We start from the raw sequence: 24358 nt of genomic DNA, 5'->3' as shown, positions 1-24358 counted from the left end.
TCATTACCATCCTCCCTGCACCTCCACAACCACCATCCTCTACACCTGACCCCCTGAGGCTATACCCCTCCCGTTGGGGGTTATACTATCTGAGCTGCACACACATCACCAGCCTCAGCGGACCCTGCTGCAGCGGCGGCCGTATTGACCGCAATTCAACGGGTGGCGTAGTCGACATAAAAGAACATCTAGTAACATCTATAAGGACTGCCACACACTGAGCTTGACACCCTGGGCACGGACCGGGTCACCGCCACTCGGAGACTACAACCCCCATCTGATCCGGCTCCGGGTATCCCCCAAACAACACTGGCCCAGGGGGCGCGTCAACTTTGGCGTAGTCGGCAGGATAACGTGCCCGCAACAACCGGGTACTGCGTGCCTGAAGAAAAGTTCACCGTTACCTTAAAAAGAAGTCTCCCGCCGGTTCCGGAGGGTCCCCGCCAACGGACCCCATCACAGGTCGTTTTCCGCCGGTTGTCCGCCATTTGCAGCTTTTTCCCGCCATCCATGGAGTTTCCCGCCACTGGGAGACGATTCCCGCCATTTCCAAAGATTTCCCGCCTTGGAAGAGCGGACGCCATTATGGGCGTGCCAGAGGGTGGCAAGAGGTCACCTCCCATCGTGGGCCAGGTCGAAGAATGGCGGCAAAAGCGGAAACCGCGCCCACCAACAGAGACTGTGATGCTGGAAGTGTCCATCAGCGTAAGAGAACTGCCCCTGGAACTGACAATCACAAAGTTGCCCCGGGACCACCCTAAATGTGGGCGGAGACAGAACAAGAGAGCAAAGATGGGTGCAGCCTGGAGCAGTCTGGAGAGAGCGCACCCGGAGACAAGAAGTCTGGAGAGGAGTCCAGAGAGAGCCTACCCGGGGATGGAGGGAGAGTCAGGCAGCACCGACCCAGTGGTCAGGAGCCTGCTACAAGCCACAACTCCACTAGGCCTAGTGGAGGTCCTGGCACAGCTCCCCCGAGACCGGGAGTGTGCACAGACTGCGCTGGAGGGCCTCGCACGGAGGATGGCCCGGGTGCAGCGAGAGACGTTGGCGGAGTGGAGCCGAGAGATGGCCCAGCAGACCGGAACCCGTCAGCGGAGCACGCCTCCCGAGACGAGGAGACAGACCGCCTCTGAGGATGGTGCAGGAGGACTCAAGGCCGGAGACGGCGCAGAGAAGGGAGCTGAACGGATGGAGGCAGGTAAAGGGGACGTCTCTACCCCGAGCCGGGAAACCGTGTACCTGCCCTAGCTCCCCGTTGCAGAGCCCGAAATTCCCCCTGCCGTGCCCGTCGCTGCATCGTCACCGCCGCAGACTAGGCCTCAACCGGAAACCGCGGCCGCGACCCCTGTGACGTCACACGCCTCGACCTCGAGCGTGGCCAAGCAGGAAATACCATCAGCCTGGTCGCAAGGCCTAGTACCCCCGGGCGCCGCTATTCCAACAGCGCCCCCTACCTCCGCGGAGCCACCGGCCTGGTCGCAGGGCCGAGTAACCCAGGGCGCCGCCGTTCTTACGGTGCCCTTTGCCTTTAGGGTGCCCCAAGCCTGGTCGCAAGGCCTGGTCAACCCGGGCGCCGCTACCATCAACGCGCCCTCAACATCTCGAGTGCCGCACCTGGGTGAAGATCTATTCGCCCAGCATACGTGCCCGGATGGGCAGCCCTTTGTATGGCCCCAGGAGTACACTCAGCTGGAACTCCAGAGAGCAAGGCCCATGTGCGAGCCCCTGATTCCGACTCCGAAGCCCGTTAAGAGGACCCCGCTCCCGCTGGAAGAAGCGCAGTTCGAGTGGGACCCCACCGGAGGAGACCTCATGGGGTTCACTCAGGAAACTCGGGCAGCCGCAGCTGAGCGTGCGGAGTGCTGCCGCCAGCAGTTGGCAGTCTTCGAGCAAGAACGGAGAGAGAGGCGGGTCCGGGAACAGCAAGCACAGATAAGGAGCGCGGAGCAGAAGAGCCGGACCAGGAGGAATCCCCGTGCAGCTCATGGTCCCCGTACCACCGGGACTGTGATAAAATTCAACCTGCAGCATGGGTGGGGCTTCATTAGAGACCATCATACCCCCGGCGACGTCTTTGTGACCCGCAGAGACGTAGAAAGCCATCTGCCGGAGGGACACAGAGGTCGTGACCTGTATGTAGGGGACGAGGTCACCTTCACCCGGCACAAGTGTGCCAAAGGACCCTACGCCCTCCATGTGCATCGCCTGACGGAGGAGGAGCTGCGGTGTGAGGAGGAGCAAGAGGACCCGGACGGGTCTGAAACTGAAACCAACCAACAAGAAAGAGCAGGAGGACGCCGTCGTTGAAGTACGGTAGAGAGAGACTGTATAAAGTTGCCCGTCGGGGTACCAAGAACTGTTGCTGATTTAAATATGTCCCCGTTGGGACAAGAGTGAACTGTTAACCCGTGTGTCCCTATTCCCATTACCTGGCCGAGGACTGAGAGCGGCCATACCTCCCCTTGTATATAGTTGCGCTTCCTAAAGCGCCCCCTACTGGTTTTATAGGAAAGCCGAGTTTTTCAAGAAAAGACTGTCGCACTTTACCCGGTCACAAGTTGCACCGTGACTGGAGGAACCAGAAGCAAGAATGTTATTTATGAAAAGTTTTATATGAAAAGTTTTATGCAGATATATATATGATGTTTTATATGTTTGATATGTTTATGTTTATGAAAAATAATTGTATGTTTTGGATGTTTTTGTATCTTACAGCCCGAGGACGTGCTGTGATTTACCAGGGGGGAATGTAGCACCCTGAGGATTCGGCTGCTACAGGGGTATTACACCTCAAGCCAGAGGTGTGATATTCCACTCCCGGGTAAGGATGGAGTGTGGAACTGAGCTCAGTAGGCTGCATGCACTACATACATCCCATTTCCGGGGGACAGACCAATGGTACTCCCACTAGAGAAATGTGCAGGTACGACAGCGTCTGTCCCTGGCTGGAGTGGGAGGGGGGTGGAACATCCCAGTAGTGTAGGGGCAGATAGGGGGAGCAGTCTGGGTAATGCTAGGAGCTCATTGGGTGCTGGTCACCTGAGCTCACACATAGAGGGAGTATATAAGGTGGGAACCATCTTAGATCAGGGTCTTTGTAGAGGTTTGGTCAGTCAGTCAGAGGAAGAGAGCAGAGGAGAAGAGCAGCTCCAAGGCCCAGAGAGAGAGAGGAGAAAGAAGGACCCAGAGGGGGAGAAGAGAGAACTCCAAGAACCCAAGATTAGATCAGAGGGTGAAGAGTTGGCACAAGGGTACCGGATCCCAAGCTGGTGGAGGGCACTAATCCTCAGCCAGAGACCGGAGGTCGTGGGCAGGATCTGCCACGACCACCCATTAAATCCACCCGGAAGGCAGACCAGGAATAGGGTCAGGGAACCCAGAGACAAGGGTTTACCAACAAGAGGCCCGAGGGAGCCGGACTTAGGTGGATCCCTGGTGGGGAAGGCCAGAGAGAGAAGGAACGTCAGAAAGGGAGCTCAGGATCACGCTCCAGAATTACTTGGGAGTTGGCCGAGTCCAGGACCTGGTGGACGCAGCACGGCTCGGGCGGTCACTCAAGGCCGGAGTGACCAGAACAACAGCAGTAAGTAAAGACCCTGAACTGCACAGCCCGACTCTGAGTCTCATTACCATCCTCCCTGCACCTCCACAACCACCATCCTCTACACCTGACCCCCTGAGGCTATACCCCTCCCGTTGGGGGTTATACTATCTGAGCTGCACACACATCACCAGCCTCAGCGGACCCTGCTGCAGCGGCGGCCGTATTGACCGCAATTCAACGGGTGGCGTAGTCGACATAAAAGAACATCTAGTAACATCTATAAGGACTGCCACACACTGAGCTTGACACCCTGGGCACGGACCGGGTCACCGCCACTCGGAGACTACAACCCCCATCTGATCCGGCTCCGGGTATCCCCCAAACAACACTGGCCCAGGGGGCGCGTCAACTTTGGCGTAGTCGGCAGGATAACGTGCCCGCAACAACCGGGTACTGCGTGCCTGAAGAAAAGTTCACCGTTACCTTAAAAAGAAGTCTCCCGCCGGTTCCGGAGGGTCCCCGCCAACGGACCCCATCACAGGTCGTTTTCCGCCGGTTGTCCGCCATTTGCAGCTTTTTCCCGCCATCCATGGAGTTTCCCGCCACTGGGAGACGATTCCCGCCATTTCCAAAGATTTCCCGCCTTGGAAGAGCGGACGCCATTATGGGCGTGCCAGAGGGTGGCAAGAGGTCACCTCCCATCGTGGGCCAGGTCGAAGAATGGCGCCAAAAGCGGAAACCGCGCCCACCAACAGAGACTGTGATGCTGGAAGTGTCCATCAGCGTAAGAGAACTGCCCCTGGAACTGACAATCACAAAGTTGCCCCGGGACCACCCTAAATGTGGGCGGAGACAGAACAAGAGAGCAAAGATGGGTGCAGCCTGGAGCAGTCTGGAGAGAGCGCACCCGGAGACAAGAAGTCTGGAGAGGAGTCCAGAGAGAGCCTACCCGGGGATGGAGGGAGAGTCAGGCAGCACCGACCCAGTGGTCAGGAGCCTGCTACAAGCCACAACTCCACTAGGCCTAGTGGAGGTCCTGGCACAGCTCCCCCGAGACCGGGAGTGTGCACAGACTGCGCTGGAGGGCCTCGCACGGAGGATGGCCCGGGTGCAGCGAGAGACGTTGGCGGAGTGGAGCCGAGAGATGGCCCAGCAGACCGGAACCCGTCAGCGGAGCACGCCACCCGAGACGAGGAGACAGACCGCCTCTGAGGATGGTGCAGGAGGACTCAAGGCCGGAGACGGCGCAGAGAAGGGAGCTGAACGGATGGAGGCAGGTAAAGGGGACGTCTCTACCCCGAGCCGGGAAACCGTGTACCTGCCCTAGCTCCCCGTCGCAGAGCCCGAAATTCCCCCTGCCGTGCCCGTCGCTGCATCGTCACCGCCGCAGACTAGGCCTCAACCGGAAACCGCGGCCGCGACCCCTGTGACGTCACACGCCTCGACCTCGAGCGTGGCCAAGCAGGAAATACCATCAGCCTGGTCGCAAGGCCTAGTACCCCCGGGCGCCGCTATTCCAACAGCGCCCCCTACCTCCGCGGAGCCACCGGCCTGGTCGCAGGGCCGAGTAACCCAGGGCGCCGCCGTTCTTACGGTGCCCTTTGCCTTTAGGGTGCCCCAAGCCTGGTCGCAAGGCCTGGTCAACCCGGGCGCCGCTACCATCAACGCGCCCTCAACATCTCGAGTGCCGCACCTGGGTGAAGATCTATTCGCCCAGCATACGTGCCCGGATGGGCAGCCCTTTGTATGGCCCCAGGAGTACACTCAGCTGGAACTCCAGAGAGCAAGGCCCATGTGCGAGCCCCTGATTCCGACTCCGAAGCCCGTTAAGAGGACCCCGCTCCCGCTGGAAGAAGCGCAGTTCGAGTGGGACCCCACCGGAGGAGACCTCATGGGGTTCACTCAGGAAACTCGGGCAGCCGCAGCTGAGCGTGCGGAGTGCTGCCGCCAGCAGTTGGCAGTCTTCGAGCAAGAACGGAGAGAGAGGCGGGTCCGGGAACAGCAAGCACAGATAAGGAGCGCGGAGCAGAAGAGCCGGACCAGGAGGAATCCCCGTGCAGCTCATGGTCCCCGTACCACCGGGACTGTGATAAAATTCAACCTGCAGCATGGGTGGGGCTTCATTAGAGACCATCATACCCCCGGCGACGTCTTTGTGACCCGCAGAGACGTAGAAAGCCATCTGCCGGAGGGACACAGAGGTCGTGACCTGTATGTAGGGGACGAGGTCACCTTCACCCGGCACAAGTGTGCCAAAGGACCCTACGCCCTCCATGTGCATCGCCTGACGGAGGAGGAGCTGCGGTGTGAGGAGGAGCAAGAGGACCCGGACGGGTCTGAAACTGAAACCAACCAACAAGAAAGAGCAGGAGGACGCCGTCGTTGAAGTACGGTAGAGAGAGACTGTATAAAGTTGCCCGTCGGGGTACCAAGAACTGTTGCTGATTTAAATATGTCCCCGTTGGGACAAGAGTGAACTGTTAACCCGTGTGTCCCTATTCCCATTACCTGGCCGAGGACTGAGAGCGGCCATACCTCCCCTTGTATATAGTTGCGCTTCCTAAAGCGCCCCCTACTGGTTTTATAGGAAAGCCGAGTTTTTCAAGAAAAGACTGTCGCACTTTACCCGGTCACAAGTTGCACCGTGACCGGAGGAACCAGAAGCAAGAATGTTATTTATGAAAAGTTTTATATGAAAAGTTTTATGCAGATATATATATGATGTTTTATATGTTTGATATGTTTATGTTTATGAAAAATAATTGTATGTTTTGGATGTTTTTGTATCTTACAGCCCGAGGACGTGCTGTGATTTACCAGGGGGGAATGTAGCACCCTGAGGATTCGGCTGCTACAGGGGTATTACACCTCAAGCCAGAGGTGTGATATTCCACTCCCGGGTAAGGATGGAGTGTGGAACTGAGCTCAGTAGGCTGCATGCATTACATACATCCCATTTCCGGGGGACAGACCAATGGTACTCCCACTAGAGAAATGTGCAGGTACGACAGCGTCTGTCCCTGGCTGGAGTGGGAGGGGGGTGGAACATCCCAGTAGTGTAGGGGCAGATAGGGGGAGCAGTCTGGGTAATGCTAGGAGCTCATTGGGTGCTGGTCACCTGAGCTCACACATAGAGGGAGTATATAAGGTGGGAACCATCTTAGATCAGGGTCTTTGTAGAGGTTTGGTCAGTCAGTCAGAGGAAGAGAGCAGAGGAGAAGAGCAGCTCCAAGGCCCAGAGAGAGAGAGGAGAAAGAAGGACCCAGAGTGGGAGAAGAGAGAACTCCAAGAACCCAAGATTAGATCAGAGGGTGAAGAGTTGGCACAAGGGTACCGGATCCCAAGCTGGTGGAGGGCACTAATCCTCAGCCAGAGACCGGAGGTCGTGGGCAGGATCTGCCACGACCACCCATTAAATCCACCCGGAAGGCAGACCAGGAATAGGGTCAGGGAACCCAGAGACAAGGGTTTACCAACAAGAGGCCCGAGGGAGCCGGACTTAGGTGGATCCCTGGTGGGGAAGGCCAGAGAGAGAAGGAACGTCAGAAAGGGAGCTCAGGATCACGCTCCAGAATTACTTGGGAGTTGGCCGAGTCCAGGACCTGGTGGACGCAGCACGGCTCGGGCGGTCACTCAAGGCCGGAGTGACCAGAACAACAGCAGTAAGTAAAGACCCTGAACTGCACAGCCCGACTCTGAGTCTCATTACCATCCTCCCTGCACCTCCACAACCACCATCCTCTACACCTGACCCCCTGAGGCTATACCCCTCCCGTTGGGGGTTATACTATCTGAGCTGCACACACATCACCAGCCTCAGCGGACCCTGCTGCAGCGGCGGCCGTATTGACCGCAATTCAACGGGTGGCGTAGTTGACATAAAAGAACATCTAGTAACATCTATAAGGACTGCCACACACTGAGCTTGACACCCTGGGCACGGACCGGGTCACCGCCACTCGGAGACTACAACCCCCATCTGATCCGGCTCCGGGTATCCCCCAAACAACACTGGCCCAGGGGGCGCGTCATATATATATATATATATATATATATATATATATATATATATATATACACCGCTCAAAAAAATAAAGGGAACACTTAAATAACACATCCTAGATCTGAATGAATGAAGTATTCTCATTGAATACTTTGTTCTGTACAAAGTTGAATGTGCTGACAACAAAATCACACAAAAATCATCAATGGAAATCAAATTTATTAACCAATGGAGGCCTGGATTTGGAGTCACCCCCAAAATTAAAGTGGAAAAACACACTACAGGCTGATCTAACTTCTTGGCCGAGAGAGTTCAGAAGCTCCTTTCGAACAAGCGGTCCTATGTGCAAATGTAACATCACCTAGAATAAAGTTTTGAGTTGAAAACTGTTTGATTTCAGTTTGTAATAACCTGCTAATGCTTATAATTTCAAAAATGACCATTTTTTTGTTCTTTATTAAAATGAAAAGGTTGAAAACTCTGCTGTGCATAATAATTTGGAACATGCATTTTGAGTGCAGTTTGAGTTTTTTATTTTTTTAAAAATATACTGTTATCATAGGCAGTTTGTACAAAAACCTTTCAATTGTACTCTAATAGTTATTTGACTGGAAAATTACAATGACTGCAATTCATATAGGTAATTTGGGAAAATCTGAGAAAATATTATTTACATAATAATTTGGAACACAGTGTAGTGTCAGAAATTCCACAGTGCTTTAAGAACATCTTCATCATCACTGTCCCCATACTCACTCTTTTCTTTAGAAGTGGGTGGACTCCCGGGCCTACTTTATGTCTGGGAGGAAAAATTAGGACTCACAAGATTACTTTATTAGTGGGTGGATAAAGTAGGACTCACAGGCTTGCTTTATGAGTAGATGGAGAAAGTAGGATGTTAGGTGCCGGGCGGTTGCTGGATCTGAAATGGGTTCAGAATCTTCAGTGGATTCTATGATCTCCTATTACTGATCCAACCAGGGCTGATGCTGCACAGCATCACTGCTGGTCCCAACACCTAGCTAGTGCACAAGATGCACAGGTTGTATATTGGGTGTTTTTGCCTAGCAATATGAAGTATAGGTTGCGGAGGGAGTCAGGGCTCCGGCAGTCTAAGTCCAAGATGCATCGCACTGAGCATGCCCGTGATATGGCGGACCGTGATTGGTGGTTCGGGAGCCAGCTGATCCGGTGACCTGGCACCGCCTGATTGGTCGCGGGTGACGTCACCAATGGTGCGACGGTGGGCAGGGCTTAATCTTTAAAAGGCCCACCCACAAACATGGCGGCGCGCTCTGATCATTGAGCAGTGATGCTGTTGTGTGGACTCTTGGCCTATAGAGCTCCACGTGTGGTTTAGTTTGAAATAGGCAGGTGTAGTGGAAATAGGCAGGCTAGTGGAAATAGACAGGTAGCTTGGCCGTCCAGACTGGCTCCGACTAGGGGGTCGCCATACACCCCGAGCAGTCTGCAGATGCCGTATTCCCGGTACCGCCTGTGAGCCACGTGGTGTGATTCTGCTCAGTTCGGTAGCTGAGAGCACTTACACGCCGGCGTGAATCACACACGCATCCTAGCACCCACCGCGTAGTCCCTGTGTAGTTAACAGGGCTACAGCTACTTCCCCGGTCGCACATCTCCCGTGCTGTTAACGGAGATTGAGCGAACCGCTATACCCGTTCCCGTGTGCAGTAACACGGAAGGGTTTATCATTTAAGTTGGATGCTTTCCTTCTCATCCGGAAAGTGTTCAGCAGCAGTCCACCTGGCTGCATTGCGGACCCCGGGGTCGGTTGCATTCCATTATAATAAAGTTGTTTGCAACCGTCCCCTTAACAGTATCAGAGCGCCAGGGTCTTGCCGAACATGGCCGACAACCAGCAACTGCAGCGCTATGTACAGCAACTTGAGGCCAGACTTAGGTCTCTGGAACAAGCTGCCCCGGTCGCTGATATCACTGCAGTGGCTACCCAGGCGGCTTCTCTAGCAGCCAATCTGGTTAACTCGGCTGCGGTGAATGCTGCAAGTGTCCCATTACCCCGTTTTGCTCTCCCGGAGAAATTTTCTGGGGACAGGAAATCCTGCAGGGGTTTTATCAATTTATGATCCATTCAGTTGGAGATGATGGAGGATTCCCCTCCGAAAGAGCCAAAGTGGGATATGTCATCTCATTACTCTCCCACCGGGCTCTGGAGTGGGCTACTCTGTGGGAGCGGAATGACCCAGTAGTGGCTAATGCGGGTCTTTTCCTTAAGGTCCTAAAGAGTGTATTCCTTGGTCCTCAGGTCACGCATGATACGGCTCTTAAGCTTCTTGCGCTGATCCAGGGTTCGGCCACCGCAAGCCACTATGCCATCCAATTCAGAACCTTAGCGGCGGTACTGGATTGGCCTGGGCGGTCGCTAATCCTGGTGTTTTGGAGGGGGCTGGCTGGGCATATTAAAGATGCTCTAGCTACCAGAGAGATCCCAACCTCTCTGGAAGAGTTAATTACTCTCGCTAACCGAATAGATCTGCGTCATGCAGAACGCAAGTTAGAACTGGAGGTTTCTAGACCTCGGTTTCGGTTGGTACCCTCTTTCTCTAGGCCTGTCTCCAAACCCGTGACTTCCGACCCGGAGCCTGAGGCTATGGATATATCCCGGACTAAGTCTAAGTCCCCTCGTTTTCGACCTGCACATCTCTTGGAGTACCCCGTTAAAAAGGTTTCCAAGCGGTCGGGAAACGAAGGGGTCTAACCACCGTTGGAGGGGGTGTGTTAGATTCTGGGGTTTCTCCCTCCAAATTATTGTATGAGGTGACGTTGTCCTTCGGGACAACCATGGTTAATTCCAGGGCGTGGGTGGATTCTGGAGCCGATGGCAATTTTTTGTCATCAACATTTGCCCAGAGGCATGCCATCCTTATGGAGTTACTGCCAAAGCCGATGAACATCAGGGTGGTCAACGGTGCTCTGCTGGACACACAAATCACTCACCAGTCAGCCCCCCTCACCATATCGTTTCCTCAGAGTCACCGGGAGGTTATCTCCTTCATTATTATCGCCGGGGGATTAGATGAGGTGCTATTGGGTCTCCCTTGGCTACGTTGTCACACGCCACACATTGATTGGAGTACAGGAAGAATTTCTTCCTGGGGTAAGAACTGTGTGCCTCAATGTATGGTTACAGCCGCCCGGAGGGTAGTCTCTGAGCCTTCTCCCGACTTGTCCGCTCTGCCTGTACAATATCGGAGTTTTGCGGACGTTTTTTCCAAAAAGGGTGCAGAGACTCTACCTCCCCACCGACCGTATGACTGTCCTATTGATTTGGTCCCCGGCACGGAGCCTCCTCGCGGTAGGGTTTACCCTCTGGCTATACCCGAGACCCAGGCCATGTCTGACTATATCAAAGAGAACTTGGCCCGGGGGTTTATCAGGAAATCGGTTTCTCCTGCGGGAGCGGGGTTTTTCTTCATCCAGAAGAAAGAGGGTGATTTACGTCCCTGCATTGATTACAGAGGACTAAATGCCATCGCAGGAATAAATACCCCCTACCCCTGATTTCTGAACTATTTGACAGGTTGCGAGGGGCTAACATCTTCACTAAATTGGACCTGCGAGGGGCATATAACCTTGTGCGAATCCGTGAAGGTGACGAGTGGAAAACAGCCTTTAACACTCGTGATGGTCATTACGAGTATCTCGTCATGCCTTTCGGGTTATGCAATGCCCCGGCGGTTTTTCAAGATTTTGTCAATGATATCTTTCGGGATTTGCTGCTATCTTCCGTGGTAGTCTATCTTGACGAAATCCTTATTTTTTCCCCGGACCTCTCCACACACAGAGAGGATGTTTGCAGGGTTTTTGAATGTTTGCGAGCAAATTCTTTATACTGTAAGCTGGAGAAGTGTCAGTTTGAACGAGAGTCTCTACCGTTCCTGGGCTACATCATATCCAGTAAGAGATTGGCCATGGACCCACAAAAGTTGGTGGCGGTACAGAATTGGCAGGAGCCCCATTCTCTTAAAGCGGTACAACGCTTCATGGGCTTTATTAATTACTACCGGCAGTTCATACCACATTTTTCCACACTGGTGGCTCCCTTAGCCGCTTTAACCCGGAAGGGTGCCAATCCCAAGAATTGGTATAAGGAGACATCCGAGGCGTTTCGGGAGATTAAATCCTATTTCTCTAAAGCTCCCATTCTCCATCACCCGGATGTGGACAAGCCATTCTTCCTGGAAGTCGATGCCTCCTCTGTCGGTGCAGGAGCGGTTCTCTCTCAAAAGAATGAACAGGGTTGGACAAGACCATGTTTTTTCTTTTCCAAGACCTTCTCTCCAGCAGAGAAGAATTATACGATTGGTGACAAAGAATTACTGGCTATTAAAATGGCTTTTTCGGAATGGAGGTACCTCTTGGAGAAAGCTAAACATCCCTTCGTGGTATATTCCGATCACAAAAACCTTTCATACCTACAGACGGCGCAGCGTCTTAACCCGAGGCAGGCCAGGTGGTGTCTTTTCTTTTCCCGATTCAATTTTTTCATTCATTTTTTAAAAGGGGAAAAGAACCCTCGGGCGGACGCTTTGTCCCGGTCTATGGATACGGCTGAGGACGAGGACGAGCCCAGGCTCATTGTTCCACCAGAGTGTATGCGGACAGTGGCTCCAGTGTCCCTAAACCAGGTTCCTCCCGGGAGGACGTTCGTTCCTCCTAATTTACAGAATGAAGTACTGTCCTGGGCACATGCCTCTAAGGTCGGAGGTCATTTTGGGGTCAAACGTACCACGGAGCTTCTCCAACGGTCGTATTGGTGGCCTCGGTTGTCACAGGACGTTAAGGAATATGTCCAAGCGTGTGTCTCCTGTGCGAGAAATAAACCGTCCCGTCAGAGGCCATCTGGTCTTCTTCATCTGTTACACGTGGCACATAGACCGTGGGAGCTGGTTGGGATGGATTTTATTTTTGAGCTACCTAAGTCACGGGGAAACACGACAATATGGGTGGTGTCTGACCACTTCTCTAAGATGGTTCATCTGGTTCCTCTGCCTAGGGTTCCTTCTTCCCGGGTTCTGGCAGTACTGTTCATTCGTCATGTTTTCCGTCTCCACGGGATGCCTGATAGGATTGTCTGTGATCGGGGTCCACAGTTTTCCTCCCGGTTTTGGAGAGAATTGTGTAATTTGCTCAGCATTGAACTAAATCTCTCTACTGCCTATCACCCGGAGACCAATGGTCTGGTGGAACGCACTAACCAGACGCTTGTGACATACTTGCATCATTTTGTTTCGGCCAACCAGAATGACTGGTCGATATTTCTCCCTTGGGCTGAGTTTGCCCTAAACAACGCAGTGGCGGATTCCACAGGTCAGACTCCGTTTCTCCTAAATAATGGCCAACATCCGCAAGTCCCGCTTAACATAGGACTTACAGGTTACTTTACAATTAAGCAGAGAAAGTAGGTCTGAAAGACTTACTTTACGGGTGGGTGGAGAAAGTAGGGCTCACAAACTTACTTTATGAATGGATAGAGGATGTAGGACTGACAGGCTTACTTTATGATTGCGTGGAGAAAGTAGGTCTCACAGGCTTATTTTATGACTTGTTGGATTAAGTTGAACTCACAGGTTTACTTTATGAGTAGGTGGAGAAAGTAGGACTCACGGGTTTGGTTTATGGCTAAGTGGAGAAAGTAGGATTTACAGGCTTACTTTACAAGTAGGTGGAGAGAGTAGAACTCACGGGCTTACTTTAAGAGTGGGTGGAGAAAGTAGAACTAATGGGCTTACCTTATGAGTTGGTGGATAAAGTAGGACTCACAGGTTTACTTTATGAGTGGGTGGATAAAATAGGACTCACAGGCTTGCTCTATGAGTGGGTGGAGAAAGTAGGACTTACAGACTTACTTTACAAGTAAGCAGAGAAAATAGATCTGAAAGACTTACTTTATGGGTGGGTGGAGAACGTAGAACTCACAAACTTACTTTATGAGTGGGTAGAGGAAGTAGGACTGACAGGCTTACTTTATGACTGTGCGGAGAAAGTAGGTCTCACAGGCTTACTTTATGACAAGCTGAACTCATAGGTTTACTTTATGAGTAGGTGGAGAAAGTAGGACTCACAGATTTGGTTTTGACTGAGTGAAGAAAGTAGGATTTACAGGCTTACTTTACAAGTAGGTGAAGAGACTAGAACTCACAGACTTACTTTATGAGTGGGTGGAGAAAGTAGGACTCACGGGCTTACTTTATGAGTGGGTGGAGAAAGTAGGACTCAGATTTGGATTTGACTGAGTGGAGAAAGTAGGATTTACAGGCTTTCTTTACAAGTAGGTGGAGAGACTAGAACTCACGGACTTACTTTATGAGTGGGTGGAGAAAGTAGGACTCACGGGCTTACTTTATGAGTGGGTGGAGAAAGTAGGACTCACGGGCTTACTTTATGAGTGGGTGGAGAAAGTAGAACTCAGGGTTTCTGGTGAGAGCCCTAGAATCATTTTAACTGTCTTATACACGAAAAAAGTAATGGTTTAGCTAAAATAATTTACATATCTTGTAATTATGAATTATCATTTTAAAATTAGGGACTGTAAAGGGGAAAAGAGTGACAGAGAGATTTCAGCCAAAAGAAGGGAACCGCTCTTTAAAAAAAAAATAGGGACATTTGAGATATATGATAAATCTGGAGAAATATCTAACTGGTGTGGCTGGCTTTCCATCTGAAACTCCCCCCAGCCATTGTAATTTAAATCTTGTGACTACCAGAGTATCCGCTGCACAATCAGTGGTCTCACCTTAATAGTGTCCTGTGATCACAGCAGCATCTGCACTCATTCAGAAAATCAACTTCTTCTCCACTGTGTGAATGGAGACAGCTGACAATTGTAACATAAGCTAATATGCCTATACGCAGTGTGAGTGGTCTGCTGCTCCATTATACCTGTAAAGGTATTGATAATAACTTCCCGTGAGTGATATAGAATGAAGGAGAGGTGTGCTGCAAACATATCTTAACTCTTAAGAAAATCATTTCACATTGGCATAGTATTTGAGGATCTACGAGCAGTAAAATATATGTTTTTTATAGAGGTACTTTTTGAAGTCTGTATTTGAGCACATTTTTTGCATTACGTTCTGCAGTCTTGTGGTCTACTAAGTGGTGTCCTATAATTAATATTGTCCTGTTATTAATTTTTATTTCGATTGACTCCTTAATTTCCCCCAAAGTTTCACAAAAACTAGTAGGTGAGACAGCATATATCATTTATGAGATATACCAGCCCTCTATATGGTGGTTTGTGTCACCTATCACAAAAGGGTTATATACAACAGTATGACTACCTGGCATTGTGATGAATACAATCTATTTTACAGGCGATCTACAAGATGGTTTCATCAGTGATGAAAATGCCAGAGGACGAGTCTACGCCTGAGAAAAGGACGGAAAAAATATTTCGACAAATGGATACCAACCGAGATGGTATGTCACTCACGATTCACAACTATTATATTTTCCAGTGTGTTCAGATAGATAATTAACAAGTCCAGTCCCGAAGTACTAGAGATGGTGTGAACTGATTCGCAGGACCTGGTCCAGCAACTGCGTCATTAATCTGTGGCCACCAGACAGGAGCCCAGTGAACCTCCTCTTACCTAACAGCATCATTGATCACTTGTTTGATTAGCCGGCCTAGTGCAATGCCATTGTTGTGGCGTGAAGAATATGTGATGCGGATGCTGGCTAGTAGGAGGATCACAAGATTTTCTTCAGGGTTTTTTTAGACACTATTAAAACAATAGTTCATTGGTGATGAGTGGATCTTCTGGCATTCAAATTCGTCGGCCTCTCCAAATTTTTCCACAAGATTTGATTCTCTCGACACCTTAAATCATAATAAATGTAAGGTGTAAAAACAAAAAAAATCTAATACTCAGTTTACCTGTCCGGCCGCCCTGCTATATGCTACCAGCCTTCCGGTCCTCTTCTTTCTGGTATTGCGCGTTGCATCTCTGTCCTCTTCACTATAGAAGAGACCGGTGATGCCTTTTGCAATGGAGGAAAGAAAAGTACCGGACGTCTGGCAACGACCATTCAGGTGAGCGGTGAGGACCTAAATGGTCCATCAAAATGGCAGCCAGACATTTTTGTTTTTTTGCTAATCGAATTGCAAAGTGTTCGAATTTGCATGGAACTGCGAATTTCAGGAAATTATCCTTGAACTCAATCCTCTGCTGATCAATCCATTCATCTCTAGTTCTGGTATTGACATAAACAAAGAATATCTGTTACAAATAAAATTACGAGTTGATATTATATTATTATTATTTATTTTTCGAGCACCATTGATTTCATGGTGCTGTAGATGTGAAAAAGGGTTTACATATAAAATACAAATATAAACTACAATCAACAAAATGACAGATGGGTACAAAGGGAAAAGGGCTTACAAATTACAGGATAATGTGGAAAGAGACAGTAGCAGCTCTGGTGGTGGCAGTGAGGTGTCAACGGGGTCAGTGCACTGTAAGCTTTTTTGAAGAGATGGGTTTTCAAGTTCCATCTGAAAGCTTCAAATGTGGGGGATAATTGGACATGTTGGGACACAGAATTCCAGAGGATGGGGATACTCAGGAGAAATCTTGGAGGCGATTTGGTGAGGAACATACGAGTGTGCAGCAGAGAAGGAGGTCTTAAGCATACCGGAGATCACGTTCTGGAAGATATCGGTAGATTAGTTTGGAGATATATGGAGCAGATAGATTATGGATGGCTTTGTAGGTCAATGTTAATAATTTGAACTGGATACGTTGAGGAATTGGAAGCCAATGAAAAGATTTGCAGAGAGGAGAAGCAGAGCAGTAGCGAGGAGAGAGGTGGATTTGTCGGGCAGCTGAGTTGAAGATGGACTAGAGAGGTGTGAGAGTGTTAGCACGGAGGCCACAGAGGAAGATAGTGCATGCCCTCATCATCTCCTGCCTTGACTACTGCCATAACATTTTCAAGATTGAAAAAGGGACGAATTCTGGAAATAGTTTTGAGTTGGAGGCAGCAAGAAGTGGTAAGAGCTTGGGTGTGCGATTTGAAGGACAGGGAAGGGTCAAGGTTTACTCTGAGGCTGCGGACTTCCGGTACAGGGGAAAGTGTGATCTCAATTATTATGATAAATAGATTGGATAGGGGAGCTAGGTGAGATGGAGAAAAGATGAGGAGTTCAGTTTTGTCCACATTGGTGTTTAGGAAGCGAGAAGAGGAGGAGGATATGGCTGATAGACACTCTGGTATTCTAGACTGCAGAGAGGTGACATCTGGGCCAGAGAGTTAGATCTGAGCATCATCACCGTATAGGTGGTAATGGAAGCCATGGGTCTTTATGTGTTGCTCCAGGCCAAAGGTATAAATGAAGAAGAGTAGGGTTCCCAGGACGGCGGAGGTTTGGGGGACACTGACAGAGAGAGGGCAGGATGAGGAGATATATCACTCAATATTTAGGGGTTCATCATTTCAAAAGTAAAAAAAAGAACACATTCACGTCACACTCTCTGCAGCCACAATGAGCCTCTTAATCCTGCAAAGATGTGTGTTTATTTGAATCTTATTTAGGTGTTTGATCAACTATTAATGAGAGACAGATAGTGTGAATGTCGTACGACAGGGCAATCGGTGGTAGAGGAAGACACCCATTGTAGTAACTGTATCATTATAGTAAACCTACTAAATTACCTCTAAATACATTATCTGTACTTGGGCTCTGGTACAAAATGTTTCTTGGTGAGTTTAGGGTGGTCTGTGTTTTTAATGTTCTTTTTCTTTAGGGTGAACACGGGCAGTTCAGCTGAATGTGTATTACCTTTGTGCCGTTAACCTTAATTATATAAAACTGTGTAATCCTTACTCAGAAAAGCCGGTGCCCCAGTTACCTTGGCTGATGCGTGCAATATCTGTTTCTAAGTAGCGATTTCAGCAGAGGCTCGATAAACCCACAGGTTTCACCATGTTCTGAATTATTCAGAGCTTGTCAGCATTCGGAAGGCTGAGGATCGTGGGCGCTTGTAGCGGGTCACGCAAGGTTGACAGTCCTAGTTCCGATTTGCAGAAATTCCCAAAGTAATCCTAGTACAGCTCTTTTCATATTCAAATGAATGAAGGGACACAAGAATAATACTCTCCTTATGGTGAAATAGTGCAGGAGCTCTTAACAATGTGTATTATGTAAAAATGCTACAGGGAAGTATATAAGACATATGGTATGCACTTTAAAGCGGTTAGCCGCAATCTTCTTTTTTTGTTAAATGCATTTATTTGGGGCTTGCATTATTTTTTTCAACTGGGTTTCATTCAAACTTTTGGACCGTTTTGCTTTTACAGGCTCTTTGTTTCTTTGCACATTCAACTTTGGTTTGGTCTGTGGTCATAAATCAGCTGAGAGGAGCTCAGAAAAAGACAGATTCAAAAATTACAAACTCCCAGTCAGACCGTCAGAACGAGCTCACTGATGGATACTCAGTCAACTCACTCTGCAATTAGCAATAAAAAGTGAGGAAAATAGGCGATGAAAGGAAAGTGGTGCAAAATTTTTAATAAAACCCGATTGCAAAAATGATTTTAAGCCCCCAAATACATGCATTAAAGTAAAAAATAAAAAAAAATTAGGTGGACAACCCCTTTAAATAAGAGCATCTACAAGATACCTTAAAGGGTTAAAGGGATTGTCCGGTTTAGAAAACTCATTTTTGAAATATCATGTTCTGAGAATTTGAGTAATCTGAGAGATTCTTGTCTATTAGTTGGTACACTAATACCAAATATTGTCTCACACTCTAAAGGGCCCTCGATTATAATGGAATAGTGTAATGCTTCAATTCTCCTGCAGGGAAACAGAACTCTGCGTGATTCCCCCGCAGACTAAAGATGATCAGTGGGGATCTGTGATCAACTAATTTTCAGGGATTTCTATTAATACAAAGGATGTATAACTGCATGATCAGATAATGACCTATTGTTTTAATCAGGTTTTTGGATTAAATGTATTTTTTTCCATATCACGATCTGTATTATAAAGCAAAATTAGAAATCTTGCAATTTTCACACTCACTGGCCACTAGGGCTATTTTAGACTTCTTCTTCCTGTCCTTTCTAGAAGAGTTTACAGAATTCTCAGTATCATAATAGAAAGGATTACAATGGTAGGTAACACCTCTATACACAGGATCCCCATTCACAGCTGACCCTGCTCCCCTTGCACATGCTCATTAGTTGCTTCAATACAAAATATAGGGGGTGAGTCTATTGCTGCAAATTTACATGGGAATTTCCTGAAAGAACAGGAAGAATTAGAGATTAGATATGGGGAAAAAAAAAAATTTGCAAAAATAAAAATACATTTAACACAAAAACATGATTTAAACAATAGGTCACTTTCTGATAACATATTCCCTTTAACTGCAATACCATAGATGAAAGTTGCCCTGTTTAAAAAAAAAAAAGTATATATATTTTTTCTAACCTTGGACAACCCTTTCAAATTATAATTAGGAGAAGGAAGGAACTAGAAGCAGACACAGACCTTCTACTGCAAGTTCTCCTGAAATGACAGTTACACTTTAAAATATGATAAACAGTCTTGGAAATGTCTAAAAGGGTTGATAGTGTTAAAGGGTTTCTCCAAGGATGTAATAAAATGACCTCGTCACATAATTCAAACAGCAACCTATTCTTGTCACGTGTCAGGATGGGCTGAAACGTGAAGAAACACAGCTCCTAAGACCTGTGTCTCAACTTCCAGAGGAGTTGTACGGTAAGTACACATACAGGTACTGCTGAAGAAGTGTGTGACAGCAGAAGGAATAAATCTTCTCCTCGGCTGACTGAGCAAAAGAGAAAAAAATCCATGTTGTTTAGTCAACCGAGGAGAAGGTTTATTACTTCTCCTGTCACAACCCTTCTCCGGCAGCTCACCAGTATGTGTCCTTAACCATACATCTCCTCTGTCAGTTTAGACACAGGTCTCGTGAGCTGTGTTTTTTCAGACTGCATCCCGTCCTGACACGTAACTAGTATGGGTTGCTTTGGGTTGATTTACATGACAGAGGCCATTTTATTGAATTTTTGGAAGATCCCTTGAAAACTAACAACCCTTTAGACATTTCCAAGTCTGTTTATCATATTTTAAAGTGTAACTGTCGTTTCAGGAGAACTTGCAGTAGAATGTCTGTGTCTGTATCTATTACCTCCCGACTTCCCCTCCATAGAATGTTATGAGCACCAACTGCCATCTCCAATTTCAGTAATGAGAAAAATTTGTCTTCACTGAAAAGAGATTTTACCCATGAACTGAGAGTGAGAGATTAATCCAGGTGGAGAAAGAAGGAGATTTTTCTGATAAGATGGCACTATTGATTTATGAAACAAAAAAAATTAAATGATGGTTATTCTTAAAGTAAACAACCATTGTTTTGCTTGTTTTCAGGGAAACTGTCACTGGAGGAGTTTATCAGAGGGGCAAAAAGCGATCCATCAATCGTCCGCCTACTTCAGTGTGACCCAAGCAGTGCCGGACAGTTCTGAACACTTTATTTTATTTTATTTTTTGGATAAAACCCCATCAATTTTTATTTTTTGTTTAATTTTGCCAAAATTAAATTTGTTGTGGTGTTGACACGTTATGGCCAAACATATCTACTTCCTTGTATGATATCTTTCGTTTGGATGACAAAGAATGATGAATGTTGTCACCGTTGGGACACTTTCTGTACGTTTGCGCCGGGTATTCTTGCCATTTTACTATGTAAATGGATAACGCAGATTTCCGCCATAACCTAAGGACTTTTTTTTTTGGAGCTCACAAACAAATATTTGGAGACTGTTTTTAAGAATTGGCATGCGCCTAAATCAGTAACTTCTTAATTGTTTTAGCCTACGTTTGCAGATGGAAGAACAGGATGTGATATTTTCCATCAGTGGTCTCCAAGCTTTGGCTTTCAGAAGGCTCATGGGAGCTGTAGTTTTGCAACAGCTGGAGAACTATAGGTTGGAGATCAGTGATTTATGTGGATTACGAAAGTACCTGCATTGGTGAGTGCCACAGCATTGCTGAGTATCTTCAACCTAAACACAAAAAGACCCATTCTCAATGGAGGCAATCATAGTTAATCAATACTTTTTCACTAGGGACTTCCGACATCATAGAGGCAAGAATAGTCATTACCTTGTGCCTAAGGGTCCATAGATCCTAGCTCATATATAAGGTCTAGTCTCATAAGTATTATTTTTTTACATAGTTGCAAACAACCCAAGTAGATGAAAGGTTAATATCAGATAAGTACGTTATGCAATAACTGCAATAAAAAATTGGAGGCTGCAAACTTTGCACAGTTTGGCACAAACTGGTGGCACAGGGATGCTGCGAATTTGGGATGTGACGCATTAGTACATTGACTATTTTAATAGCACTCAGCTGCATTACTGATGCATTTCAATGGCAGGACTGGATGTGTGTTTTTGCCTAGTATTGGAGTATAGCATGATGTTTCTCGTCATTTCATAATACAAATTGAATGATTCATCAACCACCAATTTCTTCATTTCTAGAAATAAGTACACTAGTGGTCCTTCCACAAAAATGGCCACCTTGATGAGACCAAACTGAGAAAAGCTATTTTGATCCCTTTCTCTAGGAAAGTACCAGTTGATCGGAAGGTGACCCTCAGCCAAATGTTAGTTGAGCCCTAATATGTGACCATTTGAAGAGAGAAAACTAACAAGTAGCAATGAGTAATTCCCGCCATGGTCTCCTTTATGCTTCTATCCTTATAGGACTGATGCAGAAAAAAACAACCCACGTAGATTGTCAGACTAGCGACTGAATGGATTTAAAGCAGACTGAGAATGATATTTCGGAACTAGAAATGTGCCCATGGCAGTTCCCTCATTTCTTTTGATTTCTTCTAAACAATATATTTTTTGAAAGGAATGTGTCATCAAGTATCACCTATATATAGACAACAAAAAAATCACATTAGTCACACTAAGTAATGGTCACAGCTCACTTCCTCCCCCTCTCTGCACAATGACCTCTGCACAGATCACAGAGCATGGCCACAGCACTCTCTCATAGAAGTCAATGAACATATCCAGTGTGATGTCTCCGATTGCTCACGTGGCTGCTTTACAACATTTCTTTGAATGCTGTTAACATCAGCTAAGGCAAGACGGTCGTCCCCATAATCATGTGCAGCAAATAAAATAAAAAATGAAAAAAGAAATCAGATTAGAAAAAAATATGTATCACCATTTGGTTTTACTGACTTAAGAAATATAAATAATGGCAATCCTTCCACAATAGTAGTTATGTTCCACAAATTATTTTTTTTTCATTTCCCTACCATTGAAATTGACTATACGATAACTATTAATACCAACTGTTTGTGGAGTGGCTTTTAAAGGGATTTTCTATGATTCTAAAAAAAATTACAACTCAGGCTCAATTTTCAAATCCCAGACAAACCCTTTAAAGTGTTATTTCCAATGCGCAAGTTGTCATTGATCTACAGGGTTGGGCTCATTGGGGACCAGATTAATGGGAGTGGGCCTGAGAACAGGACTCTGAAATGCATCATTGGAATGAAGCAGAGGCTGCACATGTGTGTTTTTGGTCCATTCATTGTCTATGGACAGCCAGGGAATGCCGAGTACAGCGCTTTGTTTTCTTCGGCAGTAAAATAGACTACACATGCTTGGTCTATGCTGCATTCCGACGGATTTTTAGAACCACATTCTTGGCAGTTCCACCACCACCGTTCCTGAGCAGTTCCACCACCACCGTTCCTGAGAAGTTCCACCACCACCGTTCCTGAGAAGTTCCACCACCACCGTTCCTGAGAATGGAGTTTGGAAATTAGATGATAATTTGAAATGTGTAGGTAATAACTTGCAATTTTTGAGAATAACACTCGGCCAACAATGTAACAGTGTGCTATGCTGCAAAGCTGCCCATTACTTATCAGCTTTAAGAGATCTAGTGTAGATGGAAACATGAAATCTGATATGATTTGTGGCTTTGTCGTCCACACAGAATGCATTTTCTTGAGAAAATCAGTTTATTTCTTGCAATACATTGATGAGGTTCTGTGCTTTCTACATATTGGATTTATGCATATTTGCCAACTTCTGAACCTGCTCTTTAGGGAGGACGCTCTTCATTTTTTTTCTTGCCGCAGCCACATTGCTTTCTCAGGTATAGTCCCCTCCAACCCCTTCCCAATTTTCTCCGCAGGCGTAACTTTCCAGAAGTAATGCTTGCCAGGAGAAATTAGAAGGCTTCAGAGTTGCCTAGGAGATTGGCCAGTTCTTCCAAGAGTCCAGGGAGGCTTCCCTTTTCTTTTGGATCCTCCTTGACGTTCCGTAAGAGTTGACAAGTATGGGCTCATGTGTTTGAACAAATCAACTTTTCAATATACTCTATATTAAACTTTGATCCTAAGGCCACCATGAATGGATAGGATGGGGGATGTTTGTTTATACGTGTCCTCAACAACGGTATCCATATAGAGTTCACAAATACCCTATTTGCCTGCAGCTATGAAGAAGAGAGAATCTTGGAGGCCAGTGGCGTACCCATCTCTACCCCAATACATTGCACTATATTTATCAACACAACGTGAACATGACTATTGTTTGGACACAAAACATAAGGTAGAAATATGGAGAATAAAATTTTTATACTTTGGAGACCTGGTGAATATATATATATATATATATATATTATGAATATTTTGTAATTTTTTCCGAAAATGTGGCGTGAATATAATGATAAATCTCTCCAATGTACATTGCACATGAGCATATTTAGTGCTTGGTCATATCAAGTAGATAAAAAGTAGCAACCCTCATTGTTCTCTAAAATAGTAGCTGATTCACTACTAGGAGTTACCACCGCACTGCTCCGAATGAGGTCCTTCACTAAGAGAGTGCAGAGAGTCATGTTGTGTAATCCGTCAACTAACATGTGATTCTTTGCTATGCACGCCTCCCTCCACTACCCCGCTCAGTTTCTTCTATCGTTCCATGAATTTACAATTAATCGGACGGTTGCCTCATATCATTGTGCTCCATCCTGTGTAGTACAGACCTGTAGTTCTTTCTAGTTGACCCTTTCCGAGTAGCGTTCCCCACTTTGTACACCCTGTAACTTTTATCGTATTTGAAAATTTTGTAAATGTCTTGTGAATTTGGATCAAATATTTACTTAAAGCAACCCAATGATGGTTTTATGCTTTACCATATGGGATTCTAACACGTGTATAATTCATGTGAGCATGACTTATTGCAAAATCATTTTTTTTCTACTATTAAGTATAAATGACAAGCTTTAAAAAAAAAAGATGGTTATAATAAAAGGACATGAAATCTACCTAATTCTTCCAGAGAAATATGTGACTTCATCATTACCTTACCCGGACCTGAAAGACAACCTTCCCCCTTTCCCTCACTTGTTACTTTTCTCGCTTATCATTGCAAGGATTCTGTAATGTCAAACGATTCAGCTGCAGAGTTTCTAATGCATGACATATCATTTTCCAAACTGTGAATATTTCTGGTATGCAAAAAATAATGTGGTTTTGAAGTTTACATAAATGACATATTACTTAGCTGTTTTTTTTTTCTTAAGTAAAAAAAAAATTAAATATTCATTTACAAAAATAAAGGAAACAAAGTTGTTTTTTTTCTCTTTTAATGGGATATATATGAAGTGAATGAGGAATAAACAGCTATTTGTCAGTCTGCAATTCTTTTCGTAAGGTCTCATGCACATGGCCATATTACAAGTCGTA

The 24358-nt window shown here is 46.8% G+C and overlaps 1 protein-coding gene across 1 annotated transcript in view; it reads left to right on the top strand.

Annotated features, from left to right (window-relative positions):
* NCALD (neurocalcin delta) overlaps window positions 1-23937 on the top strand; it is a 134838-nt gene extending 110901 nt beyond the window's left edge. The window contains exons 3-4 of the mRNA XM_073679681.1: window positions 14903-15008; window positions 19996-23937. Of these exons, the coding sequence (XP_073535782.1) occupies window positions 14903-15008; window positions 19996-20093 (204 nt within the window). The 3' untranslated portion in view covers window positions 20094-23937. The remainder of the gene's footprint in view (window positions 1-14902; window positions 15009-19995) is intronic.
* Window positions 23938-24358: the final 421 nt, after the last annotated feature.

Source organism: Phyllobates terribilis, unplaced genomic scaffold (genome assembly GCF_046119375.1).
Source record: "Phyllobates terribilis strain yellow unplaced genomic scaffold, ASM4611937v1 Scaffold_4__5_contigs__length_816908805, whole genome shotgun sequence".
Classification (NCBI taxonomy): Eukaryota; Metazoa; Chordata; class Amphibia; order Anura; family Dendrobatidae; genus Phyllobates; species Phyllobates terribilis.
The sequence above is the reverse complement of the archived record's forward strand: the minus strand, read 5'-3'. Positions and strand labels throughout refer to the sequence as shown.